Source organism: Heterodontus francisci, chromosome 30 (genome assembly GCF_036365525.1).
Source record: "Heterodontus francisci isolate sHetFra1 chromosome 30, sHetFra1.hap1, whole genome shotgun sequence".
Classification (NCBI taxonomy): Eukaryota; Metazoa; Chordata; class Chondrichthyes; order Heterodontiformes; family Heterodontidae; genus Heterodontus; species Heterodontus francisci.
In genome coordinates, this window is record NC_090400.1 from 14732057 (window position 1) to 14756342 (window position 24286).

The 24286-nt window shown below is 44.4% G+C and overlaps 1 protein-coding gene across 1 annotated transcript; it reads right to left on the reverse strand.

Moving 5' to 3' along the window:
• Window positions 1–1705: 1705 nt before the first annotated feature.
• LOC137346587 (cytochrome P450 2D15-like) lies at window positions 1706–20832 on the reverse strand. Its single transcript, XM_068010107.1, has 9 exons — window positions 20507–20832; window positions 11874–12042; window positions 10285–10437; window positions 8838–8998; window positions 6436–6609; window positions 5036–5177; window positions 4381–4568; window positions 3609–3750; window positions 1706–2512 (listed from the first exon to the last, which is right to left on the reverse strand). Exons 1-9 carry the CDS (start codon window positions 20714–20716, stop codon window positions 2331–2333), a joined length of 1521 nt encoding a protein of 506 aa, XP_067866208.1. The 5' UTR covers window positions 20717–20832; the 3' UTR covers window positions 1706–2330.
• Between the last annotated feature and the right edge of the window lie 3454 nt (window positions 20833–24286).

Genomic DNA, 24286 nt, shown 5'->3' on the forward strand with positions numbered 1-24286 from the left:
TCCTTTTTCAGGACAAAGGGGAATTCGGAAGACCAAATCACACATAAGCAAACATTATTACTGACCAGGTCTTGCAAAGGATGTGAGATAATTTTGTAGGGCATGCCACACTTGTCAAACGGTGGGAAAACCACAACCTACCATAAAACCAGGGGATGAGGTATTAATGTTGTTACCATCACAGGGATAACCAGTGAAAGCACGGTTCAGTCGTACATACAGAGTGATCAAAAGAGTGGGCAAGGTAGATGACTTGATTGACACCCCTGATCACTGGATGAAGAACCATTTATGTCACATTAATTTGCTCGAACCATATGACCGCAGGGAGGTCGATGAACCAGTACAGGTATGTCAGGTAATCGGGACTATGGAGAAGGAAAGGGATAGTGAGGATGAGGCAGAAGTAGGCCGAGGAAATTCTCAGATTGATCCTTCAACTATCCAATCAACAAATGGAGAATGGCTAAGAAAATTAAACAGTAGGCTTTTACACCCAGAGGTGAAACAGCGTGAAGTCCTAACCAGGGTTTTCACAGTGTTTCAAAAAGTTTGTAGGGATAAGCCAGGATGTACAACCTTAGCTACACATGATGTAGGTATAGGGAGAGCCATTCCTTTAAAAGGACATCCTTGTTGCTTAGGTCCAGCCAAACAGGCCCAAGTGGAAGCAGAGGTACAATGCATGCTGAAGGGCAGCTTAGTTGAACCTAGTCAGGACAACTGGAGTGCGCAGATGGTCTTGATGACTAAACCTGGTGGCATAGTCCAAACTTGCATAGACTCTAGAAAAGTCACTGTGGTAAAGAAGGCAGACTCCTAACCAAATTCTCATATAAAGAACTTAAGGACAGAGTGGGCAACACAATGTGTCTTAAAGAGACAGATGTGTTGGAAGGCTACCATCAAATTCCTTTGACACCCCAGGGTAAGAAAAAAATCAGCTTCTGTTACACCGGACAGGGTTTTCCAGTATCAAGTGATGCCACATAGGTTAAGGGGTACTCAAGACACTTCTCGGAGAATAGTGAACCCAGTAGTGGTCAGTGCCCCTAGCTGTGCAGCTCATCTCGCTGAGGAGATAGATAATAGGGACACTTGGAACGAAAACACGAAACAATCGGAAGACCCCTATGCTTGTAAATTTAAAATGGGTTAATTGGAACAACCTTTTGAAAATCTAAAGCTGAAATGTTCTGGTGGAACTTGTTGCTGTAGTCTAAACATTTTTTTTTTTAAAGAAATGAGTATACCTGTAAAATGCGTGGAAAAAAAGGTTAGCATTTTTTCAATTTGTCTTTTTTTAAAAACCCGTTGTAATGAAATGCATTACAGAAATGGCGTTTCATTCCGCTGGGGCGGATGTGTCATGGTCCTGGAGTTTTTTTTCGGAATATGCGGTTTGCCTTTCAGGCTTGCAAGGGATCAGTATTGCTTTTAGATCCGGCAAGCCTTAGGAGATATAGAAAGGTGCATTTTTGTTGCCTTAGAAACAACCATTTGGAGACTGCGATTCAAAGGGTGCATTCTATTTACCATAGAAACAGCCACTAGGAGTGAGCCTGACACGATACATTTGTTACAATTCAGTTTTGAACCGGCTGTTAGGAAGACAGTTTGTGCGAACAGAACACACACACTGACAGATACAGAGGACACAGTTGTGATGAGCACACCTGAAAAAAAGTGCACTCAACCATTTAAACTGAAGGAATAGGAATTTAGTCTGTTTAATTATTATCTCTCAAAATTCGAAAAACATCAAGCCAATACAGAGATCTCTGGTAATTGAAGTTGAAGAAAGGGAAGTTAGACTGTGACAATCTTTTATCCTTCAAAAACTCTAAAGTCAGATTGCTTCTGTTGAAAGTGTTTGCAAGTCGTTAATTGTTGAAATTCACTGGAGAAGGAAAGCAACATTCTGTGAGGACTTCGAGGAACATCCTGTGAAGACTTCGAACAACATTGGACTGTAAGTTTGCAAGGAATCTAATTTTTTCTATTTCAAATGTTGTTTACATCTTCACAGTGTTCAAGAATTTAGTTCTTCTAATTAAAGAATTAATTTATTGATTTAAAGACACCTGGTTTGGTTAGCCTCATTCACGGGTTAATAGATGGTCCAATTTAGTTGGGTCTTTCTTTATTTTGGAAAGTTTTAAATGATATGTTCGGTGATCTGTGGAGCAACAGCATTGAATTATCAGTGCGTCTCTCCCACCACAATCAGAATCGTAAATTTTGATTGGGGGCTTTGACAGGAGCGGTTAGTCGTAACAAGTGGAGAAGGTGTACCTCTGCTCATTGCTCCTGGACATGCCCCATGCACCTTATCTGAGTTTAACACACAGTCGATAAGGAAGTGGACTCAGGGTAATTCCATATTTGGCTTCTGTATAGCTTGGTCTGGGCTCATTTTCTGGGAGAAGGAATGTGAAATGTTGGAACATGGACGTGAAGAACAGGAAGAGTTCGGCCTTTGCCAGCTGCTCCCCCAGGCACACACGACGACCTACAGGGTGAGAACAAGATTAGTTAGTGCCCGCAGGAGAGAGGCTGGAAGGTCACTGCAGGGTCACACTGATTGAACAGCAACTGGTTCTTTCACAGTCTTAAATTCCTAATCTCACTCTGGCTCCATCCCATTGCATCTCTCAGAATCACAGTCACTTCCAACCTTTTTCAAACTCGAGCAAATGTTATACTTCATTTTGTTTAATCAATATCCGTGTATCAAGCCTGTGTCCTCAGTACCTTGCTCTATGGCAGCGAGGCCTGGACAACGTATGTCAGCCAAGAGCGATGTCTCAATTCATTCCATCTTCGCTGCCTCTGGAGAATCCTTGGCATCAGGTGGCAGGACTGTATCTCCAACACAGAAGTCCTCAAGGCCGCCAACATCGCTAGCTTATACACCCTACTGAGCCAGTGGCGCTTGAGATGGCTTGGCCTTGTGAGCTGCATGGAAGATGGCAGGATCCCCAAGGACACATTGTACAGCGAGCTCGCCACTGGTATCAGACCCACCGGCCGTCCATGTCTCCACTTTAAAGATGTCTGAAAACGCGACATGAAGTCCTGTGACATTGATCACAAGTCGTGGGAGTCAGTTGCCAGCGATCACCAGAGCTGGCGGGCAGCCAAAAAAGTGGGGCTAAAGTGTGGCGAGTCGAAGAGACTAAGCAGTTGGCAGGATAAAAGACAGAAGCGCAAGGGGAGAGCCAACTGCGAAACAGCCCTGACAACCAATTTTATCTGCAGCACCTGTGGAAGAGTCTGTCGCTCTAGAATTGGCCTTTATAGCCACTCCAGGTGCTGCTCCACACACCACTGACCACCTCCAGGTGCTTACCCATTGTCTCCCGAGACAAGGAGGCCAAAGAAGAAGAAGAATATAAAATTAACTTTTTAGAAACAGGGTTCACTATAAGTGGCCTTGAGAGAGGAGTTACATTTAGATCTTAATTTATGAAATTTTACACATCCTTTTTGAGGTTGAGGAGGAGGTTGAGATCCCCACCCTGACATAGAGATGTGGCCAGACATCCATTACTAATCCACAGCTGTATATTTCAGTATATTTAATGATTCCTTTAATTCTACATTACCTGCAGAGAATGGGATGAAGGCTTCCGGTTTCACAAACTTCCCCTCTGAGTTGAGGAAGTGACCCGGATTAAACTGATGTGGAGTCGACCAAATGTTCTCATCAAACAATGCGGAGGAAAGATTCGGAATGATCATTGTTCCCTATAAGTTATTTAAAAAGAGACACATTACCAAGAATCTATTTGTAATAGGCCATTAGAGCTATCAGGAGAACCCACATTACTTTCATTCTGGGAGGAAGATATTGATCCCTCTGTGTTGAGAATCATAATCCCCAGATGCTTGTCTCCCCTGTCATGGACAGATGGCATTCAAACCACGTCCATGAGATCAAGACAGAATGCTGGTACCTTAGTCTTCTGGCCACACAGATATATGTTTCCAGCTCATTCGATGCAGAAGTCTTTACAGATCCCCCGCCATACACCAAGGTCTCCTCTCATCATCACATCTACCTGTTCCCTGCAGTCTCTGAGAATGCCATGGGAAATCAACTCATTATCAATAAAAACAACTGAGACTCTCGTGTCAGGAGATACACATCTACTCCAAAGGTCTCTGTTTTAGAGAAGTTCAACTCTTCAAACAATAGGGAGCAGTTCTGCTAACTCAGAATCTTCATATTTCCTGTTATTAAGGGCTCAGTACAGCAGTGAATGACCCTGAAGAAAATCAACCATTATAACTGGGAAGTATTTGTGCTTTCAGAGAGGGACAGGTTTTGGGTGTGGAGGAGGAAGCTGTATATCCAAGATTCATTCCAGAATGTACCTTCGGGATTGTGTATCCCATGACCTCCGTATCTCTGTATGTTTGATGAGGAAGTGAAATTGGGACAATATTTCCTAAGCGTTGGGTTTCATGGATAACAGCATTAGTGTACGGCATTTCCTCACGGTCTTCCAACATTGGCTTTCTCTCCTTCCCAACTACTCTGTCAATCTCTTCATGGACTTTAGCTGCAGAAGCAAAAGGACAAATTTTGAGTATCAGGCAAAAGAAAGAAATTATATTTATTTAGAACCTTTCTAAATCTCATGATCCAACAATTAAGTAATTTATCATGTGTATTCACTGTTGTAATTCAGGAAATATAGCAGCCAGTTTGTGCACAACAATGTCGCACAAGCATCAATGAGATAAATACCAAATAATCTGTTTTAGTGAATAGCAAAGGGAGGATTCAAAACCTGCCTTACTGATCATGGGATCATTTCAGTCAGTGCTGTCGGCAGAAAATGACTAATTGTTACACTACTTCCAAACGCACAAACGCTCTTCTCTTCCCTCCCTCATTTAATACTGGGGTGCTCTCCTTCCCCACTCCTCCATCTCAGTTCACAGTATCATCTCCTTTCTCCCCTCTCCCACAGTGGAGAACTGTATCTATGACCCTGCCAGCTGTTTGAGGTCTATTTATACTTACACTGCAGATCTGGATGTAGCATCATGAAGAGCAGGGCCCAGCGCAGGGTGGTGGAGGTGGTCTCTGTACCAGCTGCAAAGAGGTCAGAAACCGTCCCCATCAAATTGGATTCCAAGAAACTTGTCTTGGGGACGTGCTTCATCTAAAAAGCAGTTAAAAATATCATTGATAACATATAGAATTATAAAATGAAACAGCACAGAAATAAACCATTTGACCCATCGTGCCTGTGCCAGCTCTTTGTTGAATTACCCAATTAGTTCAAAGCCCCCACTCTTTCTCCATTGCTCTGCAATGATTTTCCCTTCAAGTCTTGATCCAATTCCCTTTTCAAACTTATCACTGAATCTGCTTCCACCGTCCATTCAGGTAGTGCCTTCCAGATCATAACAACTAGGGGCTGGATTTTATTGAGCTCTCAACATTGGGCTCTGTGGCGGGGTGGGCCAGAGCATGGTTCCAGCTGAGGCCTGCCACGGAGGCTGACACCTGGGAGGGACCGGCTGGGGAAAGCAGGTGAGACACTGGTGGGGAGGGAGGAGGATCTAAGTTTTTCTCTGTTGGGGGAGCAGGATCAAATAAGCATCTTCAGTGTAGGAGATGGTGGGAAGGGGGGGTCTTTCAACACTTTATAGTCTGTGGGGGGAAGGTCAGAATTCAAAGATAAGGGCGGGGAAATGGCAAATGCCTAATGTAATTATTATTGGGCAGTTGGAAAGGGGCGTGACAAATTATTTTGTAAATTTTGTGGTGGTGATTCACTTTAAAAATTCAAATTAGCCGGTAAGGCTGGCTGTCCTTTATAAATGGTGCCAGAGCCTGTGCACAGACAGCTGACACCATTGCCGGTGACAGACAGCCCACCCCCTCCACGTGTTTGTGGGGGGAGGATTGTGGATGAGGGGCCGTGCTGGTTTTTTAAATGTGCTGTCAAGGGAGTCACCACAGGTTGTAAGAGAATCACAGAATCTTACAACATTGAAGGAGGCACATTCCATTATACTGGTGCTGTCTCTTTGAAAGAGCTAACGAGTTAGTCTCACACTCCTGCTCTTTCCACAAAGCTCTGCAATTTTTCAATATCCAATTCCCTTTTGAAAGTTTGATTCCATGTGGCTTCCAATAGCTAGTTCAAAAGCACCAATCGGCAGAGACCAGATGAACACTTGGGTGGAGAATGACAACTGGCTGTCAAAAGGGATCAGAGGAGAGCAGAAAATATCTTCAAAACAGGGACGGGGTGGCCTAACAACACATGTAAAGGATACTGGCTTTAATATGCTCCAATTACCTTCTCCTTCTCTGCGAAGAAGGCAACACCCATTACCGAGCACAATGGAATGTGAATTTAAAGCACTTCTGTAAACACTGTGTAAAATACTCCAATATCCATCACATACCTTCTCCTGCTCTGCCAAGAAAGCATCAATGACGTCCCTCGGCTCATTTGGATCCCATAATTTTTTATGCTCCGAGACTATTTCCTGGAAAAAGTCAATGACTTTCTCTTGATTTTCAAATATCTTATTGTGTGGGCCCGGGAGGTGACGAATAAATGGGAATGTGTTCACAAGCTGCAAAAAACACAGGGTTTGAAATTAGATACATTCTTTTACAAGACTTTTCTGATTTTGATGAAAATAGTGAACACAAAAATTTGTTGCGTTATATTTACAATGAAACCAACACAAAGAGCAATTATTTCCCCGGTATCTAAATCTGGTTTCTCAGTAAATAATAATCAATAATATCAACGAGATCAGTCTCTATCTCTGTTAATCCTCAATGTGTTTCAATGAGTTTCTTCACAAACACATTCCTTTCAGAACCCAGTGTTGGTTTGGTTTTACTGCCATTACTGTGATTAGGGAAATATTTTAATATTTTCTAACTGCAGTGAAAAAGTAGATATAAATATAACACAAATCTAGTCACCGAGTCGTATCGAGTCACAGTTATGCAGCACAGAAACAGGCCCTTCAGCCCATCATGTCTGTGCCAGCCATCAAGCACCTTAACCATTCCATTCCCATTTTCCAGCACTTGTCCCGTAGCCTTGTACGCTATGCATTTCAAGTGCTCTTCTAAATACATCTTAAATGTTGTGAGGGTTCCTGCCTGTACCATCTCATCAGGCAGTGTGTTCCAGATTACAACCACCCTCTGAGTGAAGTTTGTTTCCCTCAAATCCCCTCTAAACTTCCTGCCCCTTACCTTAAATCTCTGCCCCCTGGTTATTGACCCCCCCCCACTAAGGGAAAATGTTTCTTCTTACCGAACCTATCAATGCCCCTCATAATTTTGTATACCTCAATCATGTCCCCCCTCAGCCTTCTCTGCTCTAAGGAAAACATTATATTAGTGCAGGTGACGAAATGCTCAAAGTAGTAAGTTTTAAGAAGGGTCTTAAAGGAGGAGAGAGGAGTAGAGATTAGGGAGGGAATTCCAGAACTTACGGCCTGGGCAGCTGAAGGCACGGCTGCTAATGGTGCTGCGATTGAAATGCACAAGAGGTAACAATTGGGGGAGCGCTGAGATTTCAGAGGGTTGGAGGGTTAGAGGAGGTTACAGAGATAGAGAGGGGCGAGTAGGTGGAACAAGTAGAAAACAAGGATGAGAATTTTAAAATCGAGGCCTTGCCGACTGGGACCCAATGTAGATGAGCGATCCCAGGGGTGATGAGTGAACTGGACGGTGTGCGTTCGGACAATGACAGCAGAGTTTTGAATCACCTCAAGTTTACAGAGGGTGCAAGGTGGGAGGCCGGCAAGGAGAGCACTGGTAGAGTTGGACAATCTGAAGGCTATAGACATATCAAACAGGTGACTGAGATCTTCTGTGTCTGCAGTTGGAAAACGGCAAAGTTATCTCCCACGGAGACCAAGGCTGACCTCTGGATCCTCAGCTTATGAATATTCTAGGACAGCAGCATAAACCTGCTGAGCACAGGGTACAATCAGCTGCATTCATCTATCAGATCATCATCAAACATACCAGAGCAATGTTAAAGTACTGCTTCAGGTGTGTAGACAGATGAAGCCTGCTGTATGCTCCTCAACTTTGCCGTTCAGCCAGACATAAATGTGGAACATCCTGAGAAGGTGGACAATCAGCAGGAGCAGGAATACAACCAGATGAGTATTTCCAGGCAAAAAGTACAACTGTGTATTTGGCAATTGCGGGAGCTGATGAGACTTTTTCCTAAGTGCCCAATTGCTTCAACAATCCGCCTTATATCCTCATCAGTACCCTGAGAAATACCTTCATCGACATTGTGTTTATCTCCAATTCAACCACCAGAGATACCCAGGACTGAAATTCTCATTGGTCCATTCACGGCTGGAAGTGTGGTGAAAGAGGTTGTAAACACAGGTATCCACACCCAGGATAATCTATGTTATACTGTCTATGCTCATGTATGAAGATTGGTCACTTTGCTGAGGTAATGAAAGATAATCAGAGCCTGTGGAAACTGCAAGAAGTCCAAGAGCGGAGATGGTGGAGCCAAAAAATTGATGAAAAACTTTTCTTGAAAATGAAAGTCAGGAAAGAAGACAGGAAGCATGGCCACATGCAATTCTACAAAGCGAGGGAAAATCACTCATCATCTCAGTTCGAGTTAATTCCGATCACTCATCGCTTTAGCTCCAGATCATCCCAGTATTTTATTGAACCTTTCTCTTACACAGTTGAAGAATGTAACCCAGCTTTGTCTTTATTTCATTTGAGATTTACTCTGATATCCAGAACCCTACAAGACCCACACTTTCTGCTGCATTAATTATCCAATGAATTGCCTTACCTGACCCCAAAATGCTCCTTCCAAAACAAAACTTTCTTCAAGTATATGTAAAAATCCAAGGAATTTTTTATCTTGATATTCAAAACGTTCTCCAAAGGTAATGGAACAGATAATATTTGAGGTCGCACAGTTAATAATGAAATGTGGATCAAAAGGAAGTCCTGTGTAAAAAATAACAAATGATGATATTTTTCAGAGAGATGATCTTAGTACGAATGCATATTTTGAAACTCTTCCACGAACAGATTGCAGTGAGGGATTTAGCAGCTGACTGAAGGCTGGATGTTCATTGCGGATCTAAATCCCTCCATTCTGGTGGATTCAAATCAAGCCACTCCTTCCCCTTTATGGGACAGCCAGGATCTCCATTTCTATTTATTGCAAAACAACTGTGAACAAAGCAAACAGGATTCTCAGCTTTGCAAATTCTACTATTCAAATACTCTCCTGGCCAGCCTCCCATGTTCCACCACCGCTCCCCTCCCCCACCATTAACTTCAGCTCATTCACAACTCAACTGCCCATATCCTAAGTTCTATTCACCCATTAGTCCTGTTACTCACTGACCTACACCAGCTCCCAGTCCAACAACACCTCAATTTTATAAATCGAACTCATGTTCAAATCCATCCATCTGTGGCCTTTCCTCTCACTAACTCTGGAACTTTTTCTAGCACTATAGCCCTCTAAGAACTCTGTGTTCCTCCAACACTGGCTCCTTCTGCATCCCTCACTTCCTCCACCCCACCATTGGTGGCCGTACATTCAGCCACCTCGGCCCTAAACTCTGGAATTCACTCACATACCTCATTGCCTCACCCATTCTCCTCCTCTGAAATACTCCTAAATTCTTCCATCATTGACCAAGCATTTGGCCACCAGTCCTAAAATCTCCTTATTTCACTGGCTGTCAGTTTTTGTCTGACTACACACCTGTGAAGCACTTTGGGACATTTTATAACATTTGAGAGGCTATATAAATACAAGTTGTTGTTGTTAGATTCTGGGATATCATCAGAAACAGCTGCCAGGTGGCCTCCAGGCCTGTAACGGAGCCCGGCTGCAATTTAGATGACAATGGGAAACCTTACCTCAGGTGCTAGCAGGTTGCCGGCAGCTCCTTTACAGACCCTCCGATCTGAGGAGACTGGCCGACCCCCTCTGGCTCCAAGCTTCCTTGGGGGTATTTCTTTTCTGTCAAACAATGGAGAGAATTCTGGAAAATTACACAGGAGTTGGTTTGAATTGAAATGACCCCATCGCAAACAGTTCCGAATGTTCTATGAAATTCCCATTAAGAGCAAAACGGGAAAAGCTCCAAAGCTCTAACCCTCACCCAATTTTCATTCTATCAAACAGTCCGGAGACTGCAGCACAGAGGGTGCACTGAAGGGTAAAATCACCTACCATGGTCTGAAATCGAGATAAGACCTTAGAATCTGCTCACCTCTTTCATCTTCAAAAGCTTTGTTTAAAAATCCAGCCTCTTCCACAATTCGCATCTCCAGAGATTTCTTCCCGAGCCCAAAGTTTCTCAGTGTCGAAAGTGAAAACTTTCTCTGCTCTCTCCACCAAGGGCCGTATTTTGCTAAGGCAATACCTCGAGGGTTACAACAGAAACAGTGATTTATTTATCTTATTCATTGAGATATGTCTGAGATTGCTGGGACCTGGTTACGTTTACCAAAATGTGGCAGAAGTTAAATACAAAAGCTCCTACATAGCTTTGTTTCTTGTTAAAATTGAACTCAATATTCATGCAGTCCCAGAATTTCCTTTCACTTTCCTGTTTAAATGATCAGGAATGGGCTGCCGACTGGATTTTCAGTGGCAAAAGATCATAAGACTGTGCAAGGGTGGAGAGGATCACTCATCCACCTCCCCTTGCACTCATCAAGACAATTCTCAAGAATACCAATGTAAGGGAAAGCAACAAATTTATACTGTATGAGAAGAGAGTTCTGATTGGCTGGCAGTGGGACTCTGGTAGAGGCGTTGCCATGGAGAATGCACCAGTTTATGGCGACTGATAGTTAACTGCCAAGTGGGAGCGCGATTGTCATTAATTCAGGTATTTACAATAGGTTGCATATTGAAATTGGGCTCCCATTGCTGAGTGGCGGGGGGTGGGGAGTGCCACTACGAGTCCTCATCGTCAAGCAGCGGTGGGGGCCGTCACGGGCCTCGTTGCCGCCATCGATACGTGGCTGGCCCTTCCCGGTGTCGAAGTCTGTGATGGGCTTCTCCCGGAGGCATTTTCCAACTCGCACCCCCCATCCCCAATCAATTTCCACGACTCCCGATGTCGGGTCGGGTGGGGCGGGGGAAACTGTAAAATTTAGCACTTAGTGTGTGGCTTTGTCTTTAGTTTCAATTTTGCCCTTAATTCCTTATTTATCCATCGTGTCGCATGTCCCCTCTATTGTTGGGCTTTGTATGTACTGGGTGAGATAGGAATCCTGCACACGTTGTTTTATAACTCCATTCCCTGTATCCCTCTCACTACCACTTCTTACCAGTTGAATTCTGGGCACTTAAAATCTCCCATGATTATTCCATGTCCTTTAGTCATTTTCACATGTATGTTTTTGTATTTTCTTCTCCACTTCCTTTCTACTATTAGGCGCTCTGCGGTATACCGCTGTTAATGGGAACAATCCCTTCCTATCTCTTATTTCAATCTCAAGGGCACACTGTCACCAATCCCCCTGCACCGCACTGATGCCAGTTCCCCCTGGATTGCAGACGCTGGTTCCCCTGAATTGTGCTGATGTCAGTTCCTCTGGACCGTATTGACGCTGGTTCCTCTGGACACACTGAGGACCGGCTCCCCTGGACACACCAAGGACCATTTTCCCTCGGTCTTGACAGAATCTCCTGCAGGCTCAGAGGATGATGGCGTGTGGATTATCAGCAGAAACAACCAATGTGAATCAGAATCATAGAATTAAAGCCACAGAAGGAGCCAGTCAGTCCATATCATATCCCACTGCCCCTGGTTCCTGAGGCTGTCTCTGAAGCCTGGTACATAGTTACCTGCTCCTATGCGCTTTATCAAATCTTCATATGTTGGAAAGTGTGGCCGATCAGCAAAATCTTCTGATTTCTTCACCAGAGCCTCTTTTAGTGTTTCGTAGCCGTTCAGTATCACCATGTTTGTCCATCCAAACTGTACACTGACCACATTGCCGTATTTCTTCCACAGCTTAACAATAAAGAAAGGAATTAAATGGGGAATAGCATGATCCCATTATTGTGGCTTCAATTTCTTTGCTCGGATACAATAGTGATCAGAGATAGTGCAGTTTGGAATGATTCCAATCAGACACATCACATCTAGTAACCCAGTATGGAACTGTTCGACACCCCTCTCCCAGTTAATGCTGGGCTCCAGGGAGTTTGACATTCCAGCCCATGTGTCATTGCATGTGATGGTAAGGGTCGGGCTGGATTCTTATTGTATTGATACAGCACTGAAACAGGCCCTTCGGCCCACCGAGTCTGTGCTGACCAACAACCACCCATTCATACTAATCCTGCAGTAATTTATGTCATTTATAGAGCAGAAGATTGTGGGGTTTTCCCCTCATTTCTTCTGGAGAAATTTTGGGCTGTTGTATCAGTGCTGCTAAATTTTTTGTTATGTTGATTTATGGTTGTCACGGTGACACAGAAGCATTCGTCATCACTCCTGCATCCGTTTACAGAAGCACTCTATTTCTCCCCTTCCCCCCAAGCTCACATTGACACTCTTTACCCCTTCCTTTAGTTCACCCTTGACTCACCGAGTTTATTCTGGTGCCCTTTCTGGTTCTGACTCACAGGCCACAAAATTGGGCTCTTTAGTGCCCATAATTTTGGTGATACGGGTGCTGTTTTGGTACCAAAATGATGTTTGAGCTGTTGGCGCACTCCCAGCACGGCCTGCGCTGAATCCCATCTTGGTCAGGGTGTTAGCGCAGGCGTTAGTAGCATGCACAGAGTAGGCATATCATGATACCAGTCAGCATATAACTTGAATTGACACCAGCTCTGCCATATTCGACCTCGCTGCTCCAGCTAATGCCCCTGTTGTGACCAGGTGTGAAAGGTGTCTAGGAGTCCCTCTCAGCCTTCACCTGGTCTTACTGTAACAGGGTTTAATTTTAAACACACCATGTTTGAGCTCCCCATTGGTGAATCGTTGTTCACCGCTTTCCAATCATGAGGTAAAGAATCCAGCACACCAGGTTTTCTCCGGTTTAAAAAAGAAAAGTGAAATTTATTAAAACTTAAACTCTAATTCGCTGAAAGCCTTTGGATATATGACGCACCCACGCGAGCATGCACACACAATATACACTCGCAAATAGGGACAGAAAAGAGCAGGAGAAAAATAAAGTGAAAATGTTTGAGGCGATCTCTCAAGGGGGTTTGTTACTGTGGTTCAAGCTCGCCGTAGAGTCCTTGATTGTAGGTGGTCTAGCTCTTCGTTGGGACTCAGTATTCTTCTTAAACATTGTCCACTATAGGAGACTTTTCCTCTCTTGGTGTTCCCTTGTCTTCAGTGCACTTCAGTTCCGTGAGAAAGATATGAGCAGGTAGGAGAAAGGCAGCAGCAAGCCAGTCACAAGAGGTCTTTTCCAGTCCAGGAGCAAATAGCTTTCTGAGTTTTAAAACTCTGTGGCAAGTTCAAATTAAAAAAAACTCCAACAACCAGTTAGTCATGTGACTAAACTGGTCTGACCACGTCTGTTTGTGTATTCGAATATCTTAGCAGTTAACCTGGAATGCTAGATCATCCACCTTCAACTTCTGGTAATCAAAGGGCCATTGTGGATTAAGTTGGAGCAGGAAGTGGCCCCTTTGTCCTTTCCAAGTACTCTCTGTTACTATTCAAATGTCCTTCTAGTCAAGGGTCTGGTGTTTTTTTGGAAACAAGTTCTTCCTTTACTCCAGTAACAGTTTAAAAATCAATGTTCATGTGATGAAATTAATGTGTCTGATTCTTGGCAAGTGGGAGCCTGCACGACATCCCTCTTGAACATGGGTTCAGCAACATGGAGGAATCCCCAACCCGCCCCCTCCCCCCCCCACCCAAAACACCAGCAATATTTCAAAGGATTATCAACAACTTGCAGGTTAATCGCTGGTTAATTTCTACTGGCTCTGTTTGAGTTTGAGGAAGTGCTTGGTGGTTTGAAGGTTTGGTTAAAGTTTGGGAAGTTGACAGAGAATGATGCTACACCTGGGGAAGGCCTTGGTTGTGACTTCAAATATTCTGGTCAGACCACTTGCTCCCATTTCTGGGCTCTAGTTGCAATCCTTTGGGCTGCACCGTGAGAGGGAGATTGACAGAGACAGCAAAGGAGAAGAGAAGCTGCTCGCAGAGGGAGGGGAAGGAGGGGTAGAGGGGTTCTTAGCAGGAAGCCTTATCCACCCAGGGTCTTCAGGGTGCATTTCTCTTACAGCAGATTCAATTGTGGCTTTTAAAAGGAAATTGGATAAACAATTAAAGAGAACAAATTGTAGGGCTATGGGGAAAGGGCGGGAGAGTGGGACTAGCTGAGTTACTCTTGTATAGAGCCAACATGGAAATGACGGGCCTCCTTTTGTGCTGTGATTCTATGATCCTATCATTCTAACTCCATTAAGCCAAGAGCTGTGTGTGCATCATCTGTGCTTTACAAAGGAGGAGCTCACAGAACTCTGCCACCTCTTGCAACTGGAGCTGCAACATCAGAGCAGGGCAAGGACGGCACTGCCAGTGGCTGTGGAAATAACCGTAGCCATGAATTTCCTCACCGGGATCCTTCCAGGCTGGAGCAAGGGACATCTGTAACATCTCCCAGTTCACTGGCAACTGCTGCAACAGAGGGGTGATAGAGGCTCTTTGTGCCAGGAGAAGGGAATTCATTGTGTTCTCTCTGACCAGAGAGATCAGGCAGAGCGAGCAAATGGCTTTGCCAGGATAGCCGGTTTCTCCATGGTGCAGGGTGCCATTGACTGCACACAGGTGGCTTTGTGGATGTCGCGTTTAAGTGCTGAGATAGATCATAACCTCAAAGGGTTCCACTCCCTGAATGTGCAGTTGGTGTGTGACCATGTTCAGCACATCATGCTGCTGAATTCCTGATGCTTTCTGCACCAAGCCGCCATTCTCTCAGTATTGGAGCAACCACGTCAAACCAGAGAGTAGCTGCTGGGCGAGAAGGGCTTTATACCTGGCTCATGACTCCACTCCACAACCCAACCACATCTGGTCAGCCGATGTACAATGACAGCCATGCAGCCACATGAACCATCATGGAGCAGACCACTGGGATACTGAAACACTGGGGTTCCGCTGCCTGGACCACTCTGGAGAAGCCCTCCAGTACTCACTAGAACAGGTGTTCCACTTCGTGGTGGTCTACCCCACACTCTGGCCATCATGAGGGACAGCCCTTGCCACCAGACATCTGGTGAGCAGCTCAGGAGCAGGAAGAGGAGGAAGAGGTGGAAGAGGAGCAGGAGGAAGGGAGGAGGCACCCGATATATCCCCTTTCCAGCCAGGCTGTCTGTGAGCGCATCATTCGACTCCGGTACCATTGAACACGATCCCAAATCCCCATTTTAAAACAGTCACACACACCTTACCATCCCTGTCACTGCCCATCACAGTGTCTTGAATGCAATGCTAGAGTTAAAGGCACTATAAATAACCATTCCAAACCAACTTTATCCAACAAGCTATCCAATATTCCATCCAAAAGTCAACTAATCACCCTGTGCTTTCCCTTACTGCCTCTCTACTGGGTGCCTTTGCCTTTTCCAAATGGCTGCTGTATGGCAAGTGGAAGGCTACTGACTTCCACTGAGGGAGACTGCAGATGACCATGCAGGACACCCTCACGTAGCTCTGGGCCTGGAAGGCCCGGCTTGGGACTGCACCACCTTGGCAGGGCAGCAGCAGTCTGTGCTGACTGGCTGGAAGGAAACAGTAAGGGCATTGGTAGAGTGGCAGTGGTGGGAGCAGAAATACTGTCATCCTAAGACAGGACAGCAGGCTCACTGAGCACGGAGGCACTGTCACTCCCCTGGGATGGCCCTTCAACATTCCTAATAATCTGCTGGAGCAGAGATTGCTGGACTGCTGTGACACCCGACATGTCCCATTGTCACAGGTATGTGCAGCCAGGATAGCAGTAGTTTCAGCTTGCATGGCACCAAGCTAAGATCTCATGACCTCTGTCTGAGCTTCCACTGCAGCACTCATGGCCACCACTTACACACTGGCAATGACGGGCTTCAAGCTCTGTGCTAAACCCTGTGCAGAGTTGGAGCTGGACTCCTCCATGCTTCTTCGGAGTGGCATCAGGCTTTCTGGCAGGCCTGCCAATGCACCAAGTATTTCTGTGCGTGTGACCATCAGCCTTCTTCTGTACGCTACCCCAATGAAGGGCTCACCTGAGTCCGCTGCAACAGAACTCCTGTGCAACTCTTGTGGAACAGTGTGTGTGAAGCTAGTGGTTCATTTGTAAGGACATGGCATTTACTGACCTTCACTGCTCACATGAGGTCATTGAACTTTTTGTGGTGCTGTATCCAGGCCCTTGGATCTAGACTGCTGACAATCACAGCGATGCCTATCTGTTCCCACTGCCTTCACAGTGTCTGGCTGGAGACCCTCCTGACCCCAAGGGAAGAGGACCTCTCTCCTCCTGTCCATCTCTTGCACTCAGGCCTCCACTGCTATGGAAAATCGTGGGACACGCTTTCTGATCTGTTGCGCGATTTCCACTCCTCTTTCTACTCAAACTCTTCATCAGTCACATCCAGCACCTGCTGCAGCCAGAATGCTTCTCCCCTTTAAGAACTGCAGGCTAATTTTAAGTGGAGTTAAGTTGGGCCCATTTCTGAGGTGTGCAGCCACTCAGCTGCGTGCTGAGCACTTGGCTGTAAACCACCATTATTGAAATGAGCAAACAGCACAAGGTTGGTGTGCTGTGATTTGTGTCACTATGAAGAGGCAGTGGTTAATCGCACATCAAAATCCTCACATCCAATTACTGTTCTTATCCACTCGTTCCCCCACACTGTTCTCAATGCACACTCACACTGTTCCCATTCCTCCCAGTTAATATTAACAGGTTTAGTTATAGAATTATGGAATGTTACTGTACACATTGAGGCCATTCAGTCCATCGTACCTATACAGGCTCTTTGAAAGAACTGTTAAGTTGAATCCCATAACCCAGCTTTTTCCCCATAACTCTGCAAATTAGTCCTCCTTCAGATAAATGTCCAATTGCCTTTTGAAAGTTCCTATGGAATCCGACTCCATGACTCTTTCCGGTAGTCCATTCCAGATCTTAACAAGCCTCAGTGTGAAAACTTCCTCCTCATTTCCCCAGAGAGAACAGTATGGGAGCAGGAAGAGAAGCCATGGCAGGTGATTCTCTGGCTACGATGAGATAGATTAGAATGGAAGCAGGTGAGCACAGACCCACCCAGCTGGACGATGGTGGAGTGGTATTGGAGGAGGATGGTGTGGTCAACCGTGTCAAAGACTGAAAACATGGTGGAGATGAATGAGCAGGATAGTTTACATTTGTCACAGTCACACAGGGGGTCATTTGTGTCTTTGATAAGAGCTGTTTCAGTTCTCCGGTCATATCGAAGGAAGGTTGAAAGATTGTGGTCAGAGCGTCTTTGATCTCCACCCCTGCTTCCCTCAACGACTGATGGTGCATCCCATCTGCACTGGGTAACTTGTTAACTTTGAGTAATGTCAACCTACTTTGCACCTCCTTTCTGTTTTTATCCTATCCGGTATCTGTATAACCCTCTCCTCTGATGTGACATTAAGTTTAACTAACGTTATCCTTTGTATATGTTCATAAAAGATTTTTAAGTTACTTTTTATGTTACCCGCATATTTTTTCCCACATTGTTGCCTTGACTCAGTTGGTTGCACTCTCACCTCTGAGTCAGACGGCTGTGGCTTCAAGTCTTACTCCAGCGTGTGAGCGCAATAATCTTGGCTGACACCCAGTGCAGTACTGAGGGAGTGCTGCACTGTCAGAGCTGCCATATTTTAGATGAAAGAACCCTGCCTGCCCACTCAGGCGGATGTAAAATATCTCATGGCACTATTCTGAAGAGTTATCCCCAGTGTCCTGGACAATATTTATCTCTCAATCAACATCACAGAAATAGATTATCTGGTCATTATAACATTGCTGTTTGTGGGAGCTTGCTGTGTACAAATCGGCTGCCGCATTTCCTACATTGCAACAGTGAGTTCACTTCAAAAGTACTTAATTGGCTGTAAAACACTTCGGGACGCCCTGAAGTCTTGAAAGGTGCTATCTAAATGCAAGTCTTTCTTCTTTTTTTAAACATACTGTCTTTGCCCTTCTCATATCCTTTTCAAATTTCTCCCCCACCTCCACCCCACCCCCGCACTTTGTGTGTTTTCCTGGGTTTCTGACTTAATCTGTATCTGACATTTGTCATCAACCTGCTTTTTCTGTTTTATTTTATCCTCTACCTCAGTTATCATCAGGGAACTCTAGCTTTGGACACCCTACCTTCCCTCCTTATGGGAATATGCCTGACTTGTACCCAAAGTATCTCCACCTTAAAGACCTATGTTAAAATATTGAATGGTGGAGCAGGCTCAAAGGGCCAAATGACCGACTGCTGTTCCTATTTCTTACCTTCTTGTGTTCCTATCAGGGTAGGACAGCTCAAAGCAGAATTAAAGCAGAGGTTGCTTTGGTAACTGTGCCATAACTTTGAATATAAACTTTTATAGCTGTTCCAAGTCTTCTGGAATTATTTAGACTCTCATGGAGGCAGTCGAAGATGATATATCTGGTGATGGAACTTTCAACCATCAGTCATGGTTTCAACTGGTTAAACTCTAACAGTGCTCCTGTGCACACTGAGCTCTGCCAATATGCAGCTGAACTCTTGACTTAGATAAGTGGGACGGTTCCCTCTGGGGAGAGAGTGTGCTCTCCATATTGGTTAACTGGAAACCTGACAGGCAACTTTCTCAGTAGCTTGAATCAGAGACTCATAAATGTAGTGATGGGTTTCCAGAGCTTCCTGACCAAAACCAATGACTGGGATTTGGGAGTGTAGTGCCCATATTGATAACACTGATCATTAAATGATACAAAGCAATACGTGAAACTCCAAAAAGCTGTTGAGGCTGTGGGGGGTCAATTGAAAACTTCAAAACTGAGATTGATAAACTATTGGTTGGCAAGGGTATTAAGGGTTGTGGGTCGATGGAGTTAATATACAGATCAGACATAATGCGCTAGATTTACTGAGGTGGTTTAGAGCAGGAAAGGTGAGATGGGGGCGGCTGGAGAATAGAGTCAGACACAACTGCCTGGAAATTCATCATCGTGACACCGCTTCTGGGTCTAGTTAATGGTGGGAAAGCTCCAAGATGGCTAAGCTTCCCTGACATGATGGGACTGCCATTTTAATTGCTGAACAGATAATTCTAATATAGTTGTGATTCACTGAGAGGTTTGGATTTAAGTTGGTTTCGGGTGGCCTTCACATGCCTTTGGATCCCCAGCTGTTGAAAGGTGGTGGCACCAAGGTGAAGCCTCAGTGCAAGAAGAGGTCCTCCTGCCTGACCAAGCCAGTCTGGACAGAGATTGCAGAGGAGGTTAGTAGCCACAGGTTTACCCATTGTAACTGGGTCCACTGCAGGAAGAGGGTCAATGATCTCCCACGCTCACCCAAGGTATATTGCACAGTTCCAAATAGCTTGCTGCAATCTGCTTGCTCAAAAGTGTAGAGACGCTCGGTTGACGCAGCCATTCCAATGATAGGATATTCATAGTGTAATGAAAGCAGATGACGGACTACATAAGTGAGACCAGTCTCCCTCATTTCTGTGTTCGCCAATTGAGACTCATGTCAGATAGAGTCAGTCGGAGAGCAGCGATATCCCCATGTCCAAGAAAATCGGAAACCGGCATTACGGCGTTAGGTTCCATCTTGGACGAATCCACGCCGATTCTCCTGCCCCCCTCCACCAGAAAACCTGCCTTCCAATGGAGCATAAAATCCAGCCCTATGTTCATTATAAATACTGTGACTGTAATTCAATTTAAATTCAGAACAAGAGTATATTGAAAACAAAAGTTATACTTGATCCGATTAAAGAATACGGAGAGAAGAAATAGTCAATAAATAGGATAACATAAGAGTAAGTGAAGTAAAAGGAGACAAACAATATACAATAGAAGAAGACAGAAGAAAAAGCAACCCTGAAAAAGAACAAATAGAGGGAAGAGAAATCAAGGTGGGGGTGGTGAAAGGTGGTCTATGGAATGGGACCGCTCTCTTTCATTATTTAGTTCTTCACTCAGTCTAAACATGGAAAAGGACTACTCTGAACACATAAGTTATCCTTGACTCCATTAAAGAAAGAAGGACCTTAAAAAGTAAGAAATAAAATGTCAAATGAGTAAAGAAAAATTGGAGCAAAAGAACAGATGGAAGGAAAGTTAGACACAAGTAAAAGTACTTAAATGGAGAAAGACAGGTGAAAAAAGCAACTCAATAACAGAAGGAAAGAGAAACTGAGAGGGTTAAAAATGATCGACGAAATTGGGCCCCTCACCTTCAGCCATTTCCATTCACTCCCTGTTATTTCAATACTTGTACTTTACCTTTGCAAACGACAGGTGAGGGTTGTTCAAGTCTACCTGAAGAATGTTCCCAATAAAAGGCAAACCCCAGGGTCCGGGAGGGTAGTTCTGACAGTTCTTCCGTCTCTTCATGAAATCAAAGACCAGAGCAAAGACTGTGCAGAACACGGCCAGCACAGTGAATTTGTCAAATGCCATAAACAGGAACTCGGGGAAAGCTGAGAACTCCATGTTTCCCAGAGAGACAAATATCTATTCAGCAGACAACAAACAGAGATCAAATTTCTCCCAATCTGTCAGCTGAGTGTGAGCAAGTATTGCTGCAGAGCTTTACGGGGCCTGGCCATCCACGTCATTTGTATGTACCCTATCAATGAAAGACCTACGAATGACCAATCACTGCTTTGCTGAAGTTAAAGAGATCTTCCTAAATCCGTTCTCCTTTCAAATTAATAAGGTTTTCACATTAACACATAGACTGCCAGACATTTGCTGAAATTTTGTGTTGGTGGAATTTATCACTTCAACTCCTACGTTCAGAGGGGCCAATTTTGAACATGCCTAAATTGACGAGGGATTCTGTTTGTGACATTCACAGACCATCACTTAACTGATTCTAATGATGTTCCTTGGCTTGTTTCTATAACAGAGGCACAAACCCCTTTATTTTGAATGGATTCATGTTTTAGTTAAAAAGTGCACAGCAGAGTGTGGTACAATTGTTAAGTATTTGACTATATATTTCAAGTAGTGATTGCGATGTGAATTATTATGATCCAAGCTTTTTCCAGATCCTTTACTAACGCCCAACACAAAAGTCCACTCTCAAAGGCGAGAATCCTCCCTCTCTATGATTGAAAGACTCGTCAGTGCAAGGTAAACTGGGATAGTGTGCCCCCAGTGAAGGAAAAGCTAAGTAAAATTAGAAAATATTCAAATCATGGGTCAGCAGGTGCCCTGATTCTTCATCTTCTCTTGTAAAGTTGTTCCCAAGTTATTCTGTTAAGCTACTTTCCAGTTTCACTCTCAGGGCTTTAAGTAAAGTACATATCAAATAATTTGTCCCAGCAATCTGACATTTTATAGTTAGAAATTAGATTGGATGAATTGAATGTGACACGGTTTTCACTTCATAATCAAATCTGTGTGGGCACCCTGGAAAAGCAAGACTGGATTTTGAAGTTCGAGCTGCTTGTTGTCGTGATGTAAAATGGCTGGTCAGGAGCTCTGCTGAATTCCACCCATTTTGAACACCAGAGTAGTTTCTGGTAGGCAGATCCTGTACATGGATTTTCAGGAGCCTGTTATGCCAATTGTAAATGATTTCCTTTCTTCTCCTCAGCACCATTACTGGAACCAATATAAATCCCACTATGAGACGTATTTGACAAATGAGGAGTTCATTTGAAGGGATTCCAAGTCGGGTTAGTTTACACAAGATGTTCTGCGCTCACCCACCAGGACACACAACCTCCACATCTGCAGAAGGAGGTGAAATACCTTGCTTTGGGATGTGATTAGTGCCAAAGGAAGCTGAGGGCTTCCTTCATTATCATGAAATTCATGTCCTTATTGAGCCTGGCACACTGGTGAATGCCCGACTATGCAGAAAGCTGGATGCTTCCTTGGCAGTAATCCAATCACTGTGGGCTTTGATTTCCTGGCAGGCAAGTCTTCATGTTGGGAGTCTACACTTATTACAGTTATAACAAAAGCTTGGCTAACAAGGTAGATTTTAAGAAACATCTTTGAAGACAGAGAGGTAAATGGGAGAAGAGGTTTAGGGAGGGAATTCTGTTATGTTTACGCTGGGTGCTGGATATAGTACGTATATCTGATTTATCTCACAGCAATGCAGATATCACACTTGTATTAAATCACCAACTGGTTTATTTGCAGCACTTTAAAATAGAATAGTTTTAGATGATCTGAGTACAATGTATTCGCAGAGCAGTGTGTTTTCTGGAGAAGATCTTAGCTGTGTCTTTTAGTTTCACTTTTTAACTCTTAAGATCCACCTATAGGCTTAAGCAATCAAATGCAGTGAACACAGATAAGTGGACAGAATAATACAATCAAACATAGATGAATCAAAGACCACAAATTCCAGAGATTAAGGCCTTGGCAGCTGCAGGGAAAGCAAACAATGGTGCAGTGAATAAAATCGGGGGTTGTTCAAGAGATCAGAATTGGAGAAGTGCAGATATCTCGGAGGGTTGTAGGGCTGAAGGATGTTAGAGAGATAGGGAGGAGTGAGGCCATGGAGGGTTTGAAAACAAGGATGAGAATTTTAAAATTGGGATCTTGCTTAACCATGAGGCACTGTAATTTAGCGAATACAGGCATGATCTCCTCCATAGTAAAGGGAAATTGAAGCCTCTGCAAATTGACCTAATTCTACATGGTGCAAGTTCGGATACAGTCAGCAGAGTTTTGGATGAGCTTAAGTTTATGCAAGGTGGAAGATTGGAAGCCAGTCAGGACTGTGTCGGAATAGACAAGTCTGGAGGTAACAACAACATGGATCAGGGTTTCAGTGCTGGTGAGTGGAGGAATGGGTGGAGTTGGGCAATGTTATGTAGGTGGAAATAGGTGGTCTCAGCAATGCCATGTATATGTGATTGAAAGCTCATCTCGGGGTCAAATATAACATCAAGGTTGCAAATAGACTGGTTCAGCCTTAAACAATTGTTAGGGCGAGGGATGGAGTCACCAACTAAGGAAAGGAGTTTGTGGCAGGGACTGAAGACTACAGCTGATCCCAATGATCCACTGCACTTTGAGAAAACCTGCAGAATGGAGAAATTAGGCAGTCTTGTCGTGTTGCTGTGGCTTTTCAATACCAAAGGAGAAAAAACCATTAGCCCTGGTGAATGAGTCATCAGTCACCTGATTCATACATTCATGAAAAGAAAATCAATCAAAACTGCTGCTGTCCTTTGAGCTTGCCTGAATGGATCCCGAGGAATAAAGGTAGATTGCCTTGAATACATAGAATTTTACAGCAAAGGAAAAGGTCATTTGAGCCCAACTGGTCTTTGTCTGTAAAGCACTTTGGGATCTCTTGAGGATGTGAAAGATGTTATATAAATGCAAGTCTATCACTCTTCCTTTCTTCTATTCCATTCTCCCTCATGCACTTCTCTTGTTGCCCTGAAGTGCTGCCTCGATGATAGAGCTTGGCAGTGAACAAAGAACAAAGAACAAAGATAATTACAGCACAGGAACAGGCCCTTCGGCCCTCCAAGCCTGCGCCGATCCAGATCCTCTCTCTAAACATGTCGCCTATTTTCTAAGGTTCTGTATCTCTTTTCTTCCTGCCCATTCATGTATCTGTCTAGATACATCTTAAAAGACTCCATCGTGCCCGCATCTACCACCTCCGCTGGCAATGCGTTCCAGGTGCCCACCACCCTCTGCGTAAAGAACTTTCCACGCATATCCCCCCTAAACTTTTCCCCTTTCACTTTGAACTCGTGTCCTCTAGTAATTGAAACCCCCACTCTGGGAAAAAGCCTCTTGCTATCCACCCTGTCTATACCTCTCATGATTTTGTACACCTCAATCAGGTCCCCCCTCAACCTCCGTCTTTCTAATGAAAATAATCCTAATCTGCTCAACCTCTCTTCATAGCTAGCGCCCTCCATACCAGGCAACATCCTGGTGAACCTCCTCTGCACCCTCTCCAAAGCATCCACATCCTTTTGATAATGTGGCGACCAGAACTGTACGCAGTATTCCAAATGTGGCCGAACCAAAGTCCTATACAACTGTAACATGACCTGCCAACTCTTGTACTCA